Source organism: Teleopsis dalmanni, chromosome 2 (assembly GCF_002237135.1).
Source record: "Teleopsis dalmanni isolate 2A chromosome 2, ASM223713v2, whole genome shotgun sequence".
Classification (NCBI taxonomy): domain Eukaryota; kingdom Metazoa; phylum Arthropoda; class Insecta; order Diptera; family Diopsidae; genus Teleopsis; species Teleopsis dalmanni.
In genome coordinates this window covers 15252057-15267854 of record NC_051847.1, presented here as the reverse complement: position 1 = coordinate 15267854, position 15798 = coordinate 15252057, and the positions used below count along the sequence as shown (strand labels likewise).

The following is a 15798-nucleotide window of genomic DNA, read 5'->3' as shown; positions in this document are numbered from 1 at the left end:
AAATCGGTAAAGCCGTTTCGGAGGAGTACGGTAACTAACATTTTGACAATCTTAATTTTATATATAAGATATATATTTCTTCATATTTCTGCTCTAATTTAAATATAAATAATTAATTAATTATAACGAAGATGCTATCAAGCAGTATAAAAACAAAAATCGAGAAATAAAAGTGAAGTGCTGCCAATGCGAACCGATGGGAATTTTCAGTAGGCAATGCTAAAGATAATGTTTAGTGTATAATATAAGTATATGTATTATAGTATTGTATTGTATAAACATGCCATACTATAATATAGCTATATAATTATAAGCATTTAGTATCAATTTGTCATAGCACATAACTGAAGACCTCAATACCCAGACCTATACCTATACGTTAGTATTAGCTTTATAATCTAAACTATCATTACTAATAAATAAAAACAAAAATAATAATGTTTAGTGTGTTAGTGCACAGATATTTGCATATCATCCTTCTATTATAGGTTACTTTATATATTGAGCAATTTTAAGATCTAACTTGAACATATAGCTATAAAACTGCAAGTTTTGAATGGCTATATATGCAACTTCTTGATAATATATATGTAATATATGTCTCTCTTTGACATTCATTTTTAGCGACCTTCCATGAACATTTGTGCACTACCATTCCAATACATATTCTCTATATATACTATAATATACGTTGTTTAATAAACTTTTGGAAATTTTGAGATATCATAAGTTACACATTTATTCGATTAAGCATAAATTTATAGTAGACAATACATATAGGTATAAGTAGTTAAGTGTCTATTAACATCTGACAGAATTTTTTTACTATATGTAAAAAATCGTATGCTTTGGCATTGGAATCATTATGCTGTCGAGACATAATTATAAAGTAAATTTTCACAGATACATTTTGAAGTTTGTTTTAAGACTTATTCCATTAGTCTTTCACACACAAATGTTTTATTTATAACCTTTTAAATATTTTTTAACTATTAATTATTTATAATGAACATTTGTTTTAATTTTTTCTTTTTTCCTTCAGATTTTAAAAATTCGCATGATTACTTAAACGAGAAAAATGGATTCTGGCAGCGTTGTTAGTGAACCGATATCAGCACATCATCGTGCTTTTGCTAAACAAAAATCCGCATCTATGGTAAGTTCATTTCAAAAATCAATAATAAATAAAAAGCTGAATGTCATCTTTTGTCAACATTTTATCACAGTTAACTTATCATATTAATTAACTTATCTCTGACGGAATAACACAAGTTTCCCATTAGACTATCAATGCTTCAAATCCTATTTAAATATGAATGAATATAAAGCGGCAACAGTCGTTTTAATATTCAAAACTGAAATGTGCTCAAAAAGTTTCTTTCAAAAATTTGCTTTATTAAAAAATGTTAATTCTTTTATATCATTGACTGAAGTACAAAAAAAAATTTACAAATAATAACATGGATGTGAATATATTCAAGTATTTTTCTTAAAATAAAAATCACAGAACTTTTGTTATTATTGATTAATAATACAAGCAAAAGGTTTAAAAAACTATTTGAATAAATTTTTAAATTCATTATTTTTAATAATTTTATTTAGTGGTCATGGGCATTGTACCTACTCAGTCATTGTGTCAGGGACTTTTTCAAAGCTTTGTACTTGAAATTCATTACAACCTGAAGATTAAGCTCATTCTAATGATAATATGATTGCACTTTAGATAGCATCTTGTCCTTTCTAATAATTTCTGTATGAATTTCTTTAGTCCTAAGTAATCTCCGTGTTAATGATTTATTAGAATTGTGTGTTTATACCTGGCTTCTATCACAGATATGTCCTCTAAATCTGAGGATTAAACTCATTTTATTGATAATATGATTACACAGTAAATAACACCTTGTACTTTCAAATAATTTCTGTACGAATTTCTTTAGTATTAAATGAACTGTATTCTAATGACTTATTAGAATTGTACCTTCCTATAAGACACAATCTGGCTTCTATGTTATCACAGTGTGGCTTTCAAACTGCTACCTGTTTACCTTTATTTGTAACATCTTGTCCCTTCTTATAATTTCTGTATGAATTTCTTTAGTACTAAGTGAACTGTATTCTAATGATTTACTAAAATTGTGTCTTCATACCTGGCTTCTATCACAGACATGTCCTGTAAACCTGATGATTAAACTCATTGTAATGATAATATGATTGCAAATTAGATAGCATCTTGTGCTTTCTAATCATTTTTGTACGAATTACTTTAGTACTAAATGAACTGTATTATAGAATTGGAATTGTATCTTCATATAGGCTTTCAAACTGCTACATGTTTACCTTTATCTGTAACAATACACCCATTTTTATCCTCCCTGCGCAGTGTTATAGGGCACCAGAAAAATTTAAGCTTAGATGGATAGACTGTGTAGTGTCTTACGAAAGCACAAAATTTTAGGAAAGTGGCAACAAGCAGGATCGCTTGGGTGACATCGCTCACTGTGCAGATTGAGCTATTTATTATGTTCTACAGTGAAGATAAAGGTAAAGCCTAAAGAACTATAAAGCTACTTGTTGGTGATGAATATTAACATCTTTAAAATAAAATTTTGTCGGACTACAGTCATAGTACTAAGAAAAGAATCGTTATAAAAGTGTTCTTGTACAAAACCACCATGCGGACGAACTACAAAGGAAAAATATTTCAACAAGATTAAAGTTTAATTATATTGGAAAAGTATTAATTTATAAGCTATCGATTCAAAAAGTGCTTCAAACTCTTTGTAAGATATTTCACTATTACAAATCATATTTAAATTTCCATTTTCCAAAAAAATTTGAAAATGTAATTTATGAAAGTCTTCTACGTATCTTTTTGTCTAATTATGGAAACTATATAGACAAATGTAACATTAATTGTACACAAAAAAAACTACATTCGTGCCTCATTCGTGGTATATACTTGTAAATATTAATTTTTATTACGGCAGGCAATAAGTTAGCAAAAAATTATTTTAAAGACTTTCTTTACAAAATCATTCAATTGTAACATGAAAGCGAAAAGCAAATTAATTATTTGCAAAATAAATAAATATTTGAATGTAAAGAAAAACACTATCGATACTTTCCCTACTGACCATTTCTTTATGGCAGGGTTCAGTTGTACATTGATAACAAAAAAATAATAACAAATAATATATGAAAACATATTGTTTTCTATACAAAATTTATGACTTACAAAATTAATATAAAAAATTACTCATACTTTTGACTATTATTTAATTTTAATACTTTTTATAAACACATCAACCTTCCAACTTCAGTAAATCCATAAATTATGGACAGTAGACTGTACTTTTCAAGCAAAATATAAAATTACAATTTAATTGTTTAAATGTTATCGTTATTAAAAAAAAAAATTAAACTTTAATTCAATTCATATCGATTTTCAAATTTATTAACACGTAATAAAAACATTGTTGTTCAGTAATTCAAAAGGTTTTCAGTTAAGCTCATTTAATTGAAATTACAAAGGCATTGCCACACCAAATTACAAAAACACACCATACCAATTTACAATTGCTTTGGGAAGTTCATTAAACCCAACATTAACTAATTGACTTTTCTTATGTTCAGTTACCTTCTTTGATTACTTTTCGGAAGTTGTATAATTACATAATATAAAATATAGAAATTGAGCAGTAATGATATTATATTCAAATAAAAGAAATAAAAAAATTAATCAAGGTTTGACTCACAAAAATAATATATTTTGTAATAATAAGAAACGTGTGAGGTTCTTAAGACATTACTTCCTCTAATTTTAAGATCTATAACCTATAACCCAACAGCATCAATTCAATCGCAAGTTGATATGCTCCATCCCTTCACCATCACAATAATATTTTACTGTAATATTTACTGTACTTATAATATGAAAGCGAATTTTTTATGTGATTAGAAATCCTAGAATTTACTATTTAATTACTATTTGATTTAATCAAATTAACCATAGAATTATTTCGTTATACTGCGTTTTCTCTGAGTATGTGGTTTTTTCAACAACACTCATAACAATCAAATATATTTTTATTCGATATCGAATTTTTATAAAACGCATTAAAATAGCTCATTTCGGTTGGAACTCAAATTTTCCATAAGATTTTTAAATATTTAAAATAGCATTTTATAATAGGCGCTGTAAATGCTTGCTTACAGGGATTGATCATAATTGACGCATCAGCAGATCCCAATACCAATACACGTCACTTTTGTACTCGCGATAAATATTAATATCTAGAATGCCATGCCACAGTTCAATATGTGACGACATCCGGAATATCATTGAAATCCGGAGTATTTTCTTGACGCCATAAACAGTAACACCAATTTTTAATATTTTTATGGAAACACTACTCAAACGCTACGCTTTTAAAAGTACATCGACGAAAGTATATTGATGACTCGTCTTTGGGTCTTTTTAACTTTAAATAAACAAAAATGAACAACAAAGTCTCATAGTGTAGTGTATAGTGTATAAAAATTTTTTAATTGACATTCTATATATTTTAAATAAATACATACTCATATATAAATAATTGAAAACGTTGTTCGGACATAAGTATTTAAATGAAAATCATCGATATGTTAACCATACTCACTATCGAATGCTGAGTGCCGTTGTTAGAGTATAAATTATCACTAAAGGAAGACCCTATATTTAAGAGCATTAGAATTATAGGTGGCGTAATTGTTGCGCAAATAGTTACAAGGTTTTGATAATAGGTCGTAATAATCAAAGGTCGTGATTTTTATATGAGTTACTATTTTGATCTAATAGAGTACGTAGTCAAAAAAGTTGAGTTAATAATACATCACTACACATAAACTGTAATGAGAAGACCACGCTAACATTAGAAAGCTAAGAAAATCCAATGTAGATATAAAATACATAGCCGGATTGTAAGGGAAACTAACGGATCTAGTAAAAATGGTTATCATAATAGTTATCATAAAAGTTATTATGACATCATAAAGAACCTGTTTTATAAACCAAAAGTGAACTGATACCCTTGAAATAAGCTAGTACTACTATCTTCTATTATCTACCATTTAACATATCTAAAACTCGATATTGTATGGATCTTCTATTATCTACCTTTTAAGATATCTAAAACTCTATATTGTATGGATTGATTCATAAAAATATACACTAAAACTCTGTCGGTTTCTATCAAGATGACTTTAATATGAAGAACAGATTCATATTATACCAGATTAAGCAATGTAATGAAGTTAGTAACTAAATTAAAAAATTAAACACAAATATTATATTTCCACATCAATTCTATTCTAATAACAAGTTGAAAAATATCTCTTTCAAAAAAACTTGTTTCCTTACATTAAAATCTTTGGACATATATTCATCTAGTTATTTACCTATTTTGCGTGTATCTATACATAACCTTTTTAAAAATCTAATTTGCTAAAATTTTAATCTCAGCATGTAACGATAAAAACGAATGAGTAATTTTGTGAAAAATGTTCTCTAATTAATTTAGCCTCAAATTACAATATGTAATTTATTTTAAGAGGTTATAACCCCTGCAACTCTTATACAAGAATTTCGGAGAAAGTTGTACAAAACTAAAAAACAGCAAACGTTAAACAATTCACAGCATATAAACATTATAAAAACCTCAAATAAATTTTCGGGAATTTATTTATAAAAATTCGACCTTTCAACGCCTATTGTCTAGCACATAAACTATAAAAGTCACGCTGCGAAACAGAGTTTTTACGAGTATTTTCCAGATGTTACAAAAGAACGCGCTAAGAGCTCTCAAAGAACGCTTAAAGAAAATTCTTGAGTAATGTGCTTCCTTTCGTTTTCCTCATCATCCTATGATTATCAGTAGTGTACATAGGTAAATACAGTTTGTACTGAAGTTAAAATTTATAGACTCATTTTTTTTTTTTCATTTAATTACTTCTGTGCACAGTTAGAATATTAAAATCGTAAAAAGGATTTTCTTATCTTTAAAGTAAACAATTTCAGTTATAAATGCTTGAGAACTTTCTTTTAAAAATATAATTTTCCACCCTTTTTGTGTAAAATAAATTGGACTTTAAAGCAGCTGTTACCCGTAAATTCTAAAAAAGTTTTTATATTAAAATATCCGAACATCTTACAAAAAATAAAGTTTTTTCAACACGACTTAAATTTTAAAGTTTTCTCCAGGTAATCGTTTAAATTTATATTCAAGGATTTCATCCACTTGTTGCTAATAAATATATGTTTGAAATAATTTCAAATATAAAATGAAAATAAGTCAGTATTTAATTTAGTTAATCTTAAAAAACCTTGCTTCAATGTATCGAGATGATATCGTTTATGAATGATCTTTGCAAAATCTGTAAGCTTTATTAAATCCACAGTGTGGTGAATTTAGGTGTATAAAATTCTACTTTGACAGCATGTTGAATATAATCAATTATTCATATTCGAATGTTCTGAAAATTTTAAAAATTTCCCGCAATTAAATTTGAATATTGTTTTCTTTTTTTTAGTATTAGTAACACTGTTATATATTGAATATAATATATAAAAATTTAATATAAAAATTTTATTAAGTACTGAAATTATCTGAAGGAGCCCCGAGGTAAATTCCTGATTACGGGCCTGATTACCAACCACCAATAATTAATTATATGATCAATCAATTTATTTGTATATATAATAAACAGCTTTTATATACTTATTAACTCAAAGATAAAGTTGAAATATTGTTTTGTAATATAATACGGTTGATATCAATTTTCTCGTTAATTGAAGTCGCTAATCAACCGATTTACCGGCATATTAACATTTCTCGTGTGAGCATTTTCGCGAATTTACACAGGTAAATATAAACAACAAAAACAAAAACGTTCTCCATTAAGTATATAAAACAGATCACGTACGTATTTCTTTGTACTTCGCATACATAACTAAAAAATAAACAATAAAGCTTTAAGCAACAGGTTTTGGAAAAAAGCTTTAAGCTTACGCACCAAACTTTTGGCATATCAAAACAGATTTTCGTTAGTCTGTGCCAGCTGTTCCGTGGATAAATGTGCAGAATAAATACAATTTTTATAAATCAAAATTACAATGAAATTTTATGTATTTTAAAAAGTTTCTGAAATTAAAACATTAAAAAGTGAAAGAAACTCATTCTGTAAATGCAAAAGTGATTAAAACAAGTGTTGCAAATATTTTTTTAATAACTTTTAGAATATTTTTACATGGCACGTTTTGGCAATAAAAACAAAAACAAAATATATTTGTTTTAAGAAAAAACAGCTTTATGAATGAATCAAAGCAAGAATAATAATATAGAAACAATAAAAATTTAATAACAAAAAATACTTTGTAGAAACGAAGAAGCAAAACAGAAGTGTATAAATAATTAAATCATAAAACAAAACTTAATAAACTTCGAAGCGTTTTTATTACAATACACAAACAAAGTTACTCACTGAGCAATCATTTTGATTAGCCGACAAAAGCATAGAAAAGCAATAACAGCTGAAAACACAACAACAACAACAAATAATAAGTTTTACTATCGCCGAAGATTGTGTAAAGTTAAAAAAGCAAAAATATGAAATTACCATCGCTCAGTTTGCTTTCAGCAGTTAGGCGTGGAGTATTGCAATCGAATAAATTTGTAACGTTAAATCCAACTACTGCGCCACTTTTAAACAAATATCGCTTACACCATTGCAGTGCAGATTCCAAAATGTTACCACGCATTTCTTTTTCAAACGATTTCTTCTTCCGACAGGTAAGTCTACTAAAAGTGTACTAAAAATAAAGCGTCAGGTTATTGTGATGTGTATATAAACATACCCAAAAATACATACATTGTATTGAATATTTTCATGTGCTTATATATTTACAATAAACTGATTTAATATTATTCTTTAAAATTAAAACTGGCTTTATAAAGTATGTAATATTAAACAACTCTGTTTTAAGCTTTTCGATACGGAAAGTAGCACATACACTTACCTTTTAGCTGATCTCAACACACACGAAGCTGTTATAATTGATCCTGTCTTAGAGCAGGCCAAGCGTGATGCAAAATTGGTTGAGGATTTGGGATTAACACTAAAATATGCACGTATGTATAAAATTGTTACATATGAAATATTCAGTATTATTAAGAAAAAGTTTTGTTGAAGTAATATTGTTAATGGTATGCCAATAAACTATACCAGCTTTATATCTAAATATTTCGATATGATAACTATATTAACTTTTTGATTACATATATTTTTATCAGAATCAGTGCGAAAAAATGTTTAATTAAGCACATAATTAGGAAATATTATTAACTATTTCGTTTCATTTGTTTTTTCCATTCTTATCATAAAATCTAGATTTTATTTAACTAATTTGGTTACTGATTAACCAGTGGAATATTACCCAAAAAATTAATATTTTGATAAAGTTATGTTTTTTAAAGCGGATTTAGTATTTATTTAATAAAATATATGATAAGATCACATATATAGCAGAACAAATAGTATTATGAATTTAAAATATTAATTAAAAAAAATCACTTAAGGTTTTCAAACCCAAATTCAATACATATAGCTTACATATAGGTACTCCAAAAGTAGAGTTGAAATTATTAAGAATTAAAAATATATCTTGGAGCTCAACGCCCTTTCACTGACCTTTAAAACCTAAAAATTCAATGAATATTAATTTCGTTATAAATTTTGAAAATAATTTTAGAATCTGATCAAATTTCCTTTGAACTATAAAACATGTTTATATGAAATATTAGGTTGAAGAGAGTAAACTGTTCTGATGAGCAATGAATAAAATAAAAACAATTTACAATGATCATCGTGAATCAGCATTTTTGATGTTAGCTTATTTAAATATTTTTCAATGTTTTCTTCCATAGATATATTTAGATATATTAGCTAAATGTTTATGAACAAGAAAATTATAAAAATACTAATATGGTAACTAACTAAATAAATTAAATGAAGTTAACGTATTTATCGTGTTCTAGCTAATTATATAACAAATCAAAAAAATGATTTCACCAAATTTGTGAAATATAGCAAACACTTTCGTGGAGTTAATTTAACTACTGGACATTGTTTGTCCTAATTATCTATACACATATATCCATGGCGTATCACTTTTTTGCTTTACTAACATTTAATTACAAACTTTTACAAGCAAACATCACGCAAACCAATAATTGTAGAAAACTATTTCCAATAGCAACCAAGTAGCCATAACATTAATAATAGCAATAAATCCACATTTACAATTATATTACATTAATTATACATATAACAACTTGATTTCTTCAGTCAATACACACATGCATGCAGACCATATAACCGGCAGTGGTTGGCTGAAGAAATTGCTTCCTGGCTGTCAATCAGTTATATCAGGCAATAGTGGCGCCAAAGCCGATAAACATATACAAGAAGGTGACACTGTGACCTTTGGACGTCATACCATTAACACCTTAGCAACGCCTGGACATACCAACGGTTGCATGACTTTTGTAGTGCACGAACAAGGATGTGTATTTACCGGTGATACATTACTTATACGTGGTTGTGGACGTACAGATTTTCAAGAAGGCAACTCAAAAAGCTTGTATGAGAATGTACATGAAAAGATTTTTACATTGCCGGAAAACTTCAGAATTTATCCAGCACATGATTACAAGTAAGTTAACAGCATATAAGAGAAATTATTTTAATTGAAAAATAAATTTTTTAATTTCAGAGGACAATTAGAGAGTTCTGTTTGGGAAGAGAAACAATATAATCCACGTTTAACAAAGAATTTAGAGGAATTTATACAAATAATGGATAATTTAAATCTTCCATATCCAAGAAAAATAGGTGAATAATAATATGGAATTGTTTATTATAATCCTTATTATTTAATCCTTATTTGTATTATATTTATATAATATATTACAATGAATATATTAAATATATATATATTAGAATTTATAATCACCTTATTTATTTTAATTTATATACTTTACATTCCTCTATTTAAATTTAAAAAAAAATAAAAATTATATAAAAGAATGCTCAATAATACATAAAAATTTAAATCTTTTAGATGCATCTTTACCTGCAAATCGTGAATGCGGCTTATATGATATTCCAAAAGAGTAAAATAGAAGTCTAAGAGGCCTGAAATTGCTACAATTTAAGAAAAGAAGTTCTTAATAACATTAAGTGATACTGTACCAGTTTACAAATTTAAATATCAGTTTACAAATTTAAATATATTTAAATATATATATTTTAAATAACTTGTATTCATGTTAAATGTAAGAGCAAATGTATATGTATTTTTGAAAGCATTTAAAATAAAAAATTTTAATAATCAAATGAATCCATTTTTAAATGTGTTAATCAAAATGTAATAAGTTAGTGAAAATATTTAATAAAATCCATTTTTTAACACTTTTGATCAATTTCAATTTATACATCTCGTCATGAAATTCTTAACTTTAGTTATAGACCCTCATAGTATCTTATATTTTCTATATTTATAAATATTTTCTATATTTATAAATATTTTCTATATTTATAAATATTTTCTATATTTATAAATATTTTAAAAAATTTTATTAAAATTAAATTAAAAAATAAATTTTTAAATAAAATATATAATTTAGCTGCTTTTGAACAAAATCACTGTGATCATTATATATCTTCTACACTGTTAAGAACTGTTATAAAATGCAGTTATAAAAGAAGTTATGAAATGCAACGAAAAAGACTTACAAATTGTAGTCCTAACATTATTCTTCTTTAACAGTTAAAAGTCAAACGAGAGAATCTCACTGCAGCTTTACTCCCAATCTGTTACCTATCTCTTTTCATATTCTAATACACACATCAAATGCAGCCCAATTGATCTTTGGTTTCGTCTCATTGAAGTGGCGAAGTTTCTCTACCTAAACCTAGGTTAGATTTAATTAAAATCCACTCTTGTTCCAAAACAATCTCATTTAACAGGCACGACTTATAAGCCTGGCACTTGCAGTCGAAATAAATTATATACGAACAATAAACTAGTGAAAAAATTCGAATATTTCCTTAGACCACTGATGAAGTACTTGACAATACTAGGAACATCATTGTATGGTCAGCCAAATTCCAACAAATTGTTGTTTGTTCTTGTCTTCTTATTTCTATTCGAACCCTTCTTACTTTTAAATAGTTTCTTTTTGTCATAAGACATGTCACATTTGACAAAAAAATTAACATTAATCCTATTCTCATTTACACTTCTTTTATACAACCATATTCTAACCCATGTATACATATTTGTAATTCTTTCATGATATTTGGTAAATGGAGCTACAACAACATGAAAAGAAAAAAGTTCCCAACACAATCATAATTTCAATTAAAATATTATATACATACTAACATGGTATGTATGCACGTTATTATAAAATAAAATATTATTTATTATTTAATTAATATTCAATTTCAATACTTTATAATTAATTCAACATTTTTTTCATCCTAAAAATTATATCACATAATACCTTGAAATTCATTAATGTCATTTAATTCAAATCACATACAGTCTACATAACTGCATACATATATTAACTAATAACCTTTGACTTATATATTTATGTTATTTACAGACAATATTACATCCCAGAAGTTGTGCTTCGGCTGCAAAATACAGCCTACATCATGATAATCACGATGACATAAACTTAAATACTAGTATTTCACAATGTTCTACAACTGGACGACGAAGAAAAAGTTCCGGATTAGGTGGCACCCTATCTGCTCGTACAGCACGCAGTGAAACGAAAGAGTTAAGATCAGCTTTACAGGATCGTGAGGCGGCAATACAAAATTTGAGAATTCAATTATGTTTAGGAAAACTTCCAAGACCAACGGGTCCTCCACTGGATGATGCAGAAAAACCTGCCGCAGAATTGAAATTACAAAAATTGAAAACTGAAGCAGAAAATAAAAAAATCAAAATTAAAAATTTAAAAATTGCCTTAGAAAAATTGGACATAACAGAGTAAGTTTTATTAAACAATTTTAAGACTGATGTAATATATCATATCTTAACTATACTATTTAGTAACATTGATATAAGAATACGGCAAGCTGAACTTGAGTATGCACTCGGTAGAGAAGAATTACAATTGCTTTCTGTTGTAGAAGAGGCCCGAGCATTGCAAGCACGTTTGGAAAAATCAAAACCAGAACTGCAAACACTTTATAAGTAATAAATTTGATAAAAATAATTATTTAGAATTTATATTAATTGTTTCTTACTTTAGTATCTTGAATGCGGGTATATCTTTGAGCTTACATGCGGTATATGCAACTTCAGGGCGTTGGGCTGCACAAATTAAAACAGAACAAACCGGTGTTTTTATCGATTGGGCACTTGAAGGTGATGGTCTTTACAAAGGTGATCGTATTCTAGAAGTGAATGGCAAATTGGTTGCTTGTCAAACAAAAGAGGAACTTCAAAAACTTGTAGGTAATTCGGGAAAATGCCAAATGGTAGTGCTGCGTAAAAAAACTGCACAAATACCACAAAAACAGCTTGATCAAGAAAAGGAAAACAATATGCGCTTGCAACATAGGATTTCTTATTTAGAAGAACAAGTTAAGGAATTACAAACAACAAAAGATCAAACATTTCCACAGCATATACAAAACGGCAATAATAATACAGGCACGAATGCACATATAACTAGCATCAGCATATCTTCGCCACCATCTACACCTCCCGAGAAACCGCTTGTCTTTCAGCGTGGCAATTACATCACCACACTTGTAGGTGGTAAACCAATAGAACTAGTTGGTGATAATAACATAGTTTCAAATACTAATTCATTACCAAAACCCAACTCGAACACACATATCACTAAAACGCTAATAAAAGAAAATACGCACATAGACTTCAATAATAGAACACCAACCCATGCTTCCAATATGCCACCAAAGTCATTATCCGCTTCCAAGATATCAATAAACAGCGATTCTGCTTATATGCAGCATTATAAGAAAGAAAAAGATCGACATCGTGAGCGCTATGAGAGATCGACTAGTAAAACGAGTGCCCTGTTACAGCGAGCACAAATGCAAGCAAAAAGTGTGGAACACCTCAATCATTACAATGGGTAATAAAATACTTTTTATATTATATATACAATTATAAAATTATTGTTTTTTCTAATAGCTTCGAACGTCGTCGTGACATACCACGTTCTTCTGATACGCTTGCCTTACGCAATAGACAACCTTCTGATATGCGCAGTGTCAAATCTCTGGACTTTGAAAGCGAAAACGAAACCAAACCTCTTAATGATACACAAGTGCGTACAATACGCCCTACACCACCAAAGAAACCATTACGTCTTTCCTTACAACGTGCACAAAGCCTACAGACTGTCGAATTAAATGCAAACGGTGAACTCGATCGCAAACGATCTCTGAAACGTACACATATAACCGATAAGGCCTCAACGGAAGAAGGCAATAGTGTTCTGATTGAAAACTGTACACCTTTACAAACTTCTTCGCTGGGACGGCAAAAACATAATATATGAAAATTACTGAATGTTCTCTTTAAACGTACTGAAGAGACACATTATTAGTTGATACAATTCTTAATGGAACCATTAAATCGTTAAAGATTTCGGGAATTAAATTATTTTTTCTAGTTTAGATAATTTTTTTATGATAAATGAAACGAAACCTAAAGGCGGGTACGTGCAAATGCTTAGTACTTAATTATACATATTTATTGTGTTTTAGCACTTTGTATATAAAACTATTTTATAATATTAATTTTATTTTTGTATGTAAATATTTTTTATATGATTGGGTTCATAAGTAATAACAAATTAAGTAATTAAATTAGATAAATCTTCGTTTTTGTTTTAATAATAAATATTTGATCTATATCCCAAGTAAATGTATATGTACATTATACATGTAAAATATAATATACAATAATATATTAAAATATACGATAATCTCTTTTATAATTCTTAACGCCCAAATAAAATCTGTTTTAGTGAAATTACATACGGAACTTTTATTTAAGTCCTGATATATTAACTAAAGTTTACGAATTCAATATTATGCATTCTATTCAATATCCTTGTCAGAAAATCTAATCACATTATATAATTACATGTACGAGCATATGCTAAAGGCATATGTATTATCACCATTAACGATTCATAACAAGGTTCTGTAAATAAAGAAAAAGTAGGCATATAAAAGTTTTTGAATATATATAAAAAATAAAAATTTTTATCTTAACAACTGCAATACCTACTAGGCACAAATTGTCAGTTCTTGACTGTTAGTATCAACGCAGAATACCTATTAAAGTCCAACCTGGGTCTTCAGTAGAACAATTAAACTAAACTCTAAATATTTACGAGAAAAGTACTGTGAAAAATCTTTGGGTTTGTATACGAAAACCAAAGTTAGCGACAATGGTATAAGAGAACTTAAAAAAATTAACTTAGATTTACAGAACAAGTAATAATAGTGGATGAGATTAATCCTTTAAAACAAATCATGTTGAAATAACGTGCGACAAGACAAAGCTGGAGTTGTTTAAAGCGGAGGTGAATAGACGAGGTTGTGCATGTTGAGTTAGAAATAATAGAATGACACGACATAGGCTTGCAGTCTTGACAAATATAGTTTAAAATCACAACGAGTTGTCTCGTCAATAACGACGATCCACATTGAGGGAATATATAATAATATTATATATATAATAAAAAAAATAAGTAGGAGACTAAAACATGAAGGTATACAACTTATAAGATGGACTTTTCCACCTCATTCTGATTATTGTTTCAAGAATTAATAAAGAAAAATTAACTACTCTTTTATAGCCCAATTTCAATATGAATTTTAATCATTGTTTTTAATATCCCTGGATAAAAAATCCTAAACCGCTGTTGACTTGAAGTCATAGATAAGTACGAAGGTATGGAGCACAAGCAAATAATTCTCTTATTATAAATAAATAATATATTGTATATATTGTAATATAAATAATATATAATATATTGAAGCAGTTTTTTGTGTACTTGCTTTACATATTTTTTGTAAATATATCTTTAAGAGAGATATAATTGTAGATACAATTAAACTTATTCATTAGTAACTTACTTTTGTTTAAAATTGAGGGAGAGAGACGGAGAGATGGCTTTAAAATGAATAGTACAATTTTACAGAAAAATACTGAGGGCCATTATTGAATATTCTAATTAAATTATTAATATAATTTACTTACCATGTATTGTTAATTACGTTTATAATGCAAATTTGAAAGTAGGTGAATAAATTAGCACTGACTTCGGTTTGTTCTAGCTTACTAAAGTATTTAGCGTTCATAAAATTAGTAAATACAATTTATTATAATATTATAGATATACTTTGAATATATCTATACAATGTGCAGTGAATACAAATTAATGCAATAACAAACCTATTTGTCTAAAGAAGTGACATAAGAATTTATTTTTTATTAGTAAAGGTAACGAAAGTAAAATTAATTACGAATAATTTATTTTTATTTGTAAAGATATTTTATATAATTATAGGTATGTTATTAATTTTTTATTTAAAAATTATTAAATGTTGCGTGGTGGATCAAAACAGTTTCTGATCATAGAATCATAATTTAATATTTTACCTATATTTACCTATACAATCATATTCTTTTAT

The 15798-nt window shown here is 27.4% G+C and overlaps 2 protein-coding genes across 3 annotated transcripts; both read left to right on the top strand.

The window, feature by feature from the left end:
• The first annotated feature begins 6 nt into the window (after positions 1–6).
• On the top strand, positions 7–13885 carry LOC119679737. 2 transcript variants are annotated; one of them, XM_038092241.1, is made up of 6 exons: positions 7–30; positions 1043–1156; positions 11709–12103; positions 12167–12310; positions 12369–13220; positions 13280–13885. In XM_038092241.1, the coding sequence occupies exons 2-6, from the start codon at positions 1079–1081 to the stop codon at positions 13647–13649; spliced, it is 1839 nt and encodes a 612-aa protein (XP_037948169.1). In that variant the 5' UTR covers positions 7–30; positions 1043–1078; the 3' UTR covers positions 13650–13885. The 2 variants fall into 2 exon arrangements, with proteins under 2 accessions (XP_037948169.1, XP_037948168.1); XM_038092240.1 differs by lacking the exon at positions 7–30 and adding an exon at positions 127–209.
• LOC119679738 (persulfide dioxygenase ETHE1, mitochondrial-like) lies at positions 7089–10396 on the top strand. Its single transcript, XM_038092242.1, has 5 exons — positions 7089–7826; positions 8021–8165; positions 9382–9748; positions 9809–9927; positions 10157–10396. Exons 1-5 carry the CDS (start codon positions 7644–7646, stop codon positions 10210–10212), a joined length of 870 nt encoding a protein of 289 aa, XP_037948170.1. The 5' UTR covers positions 7089–7643; the 3' UTR covers positions 10213–10396.
• Positions 13886–15798: the final 1913 nt, after the last annotated feature.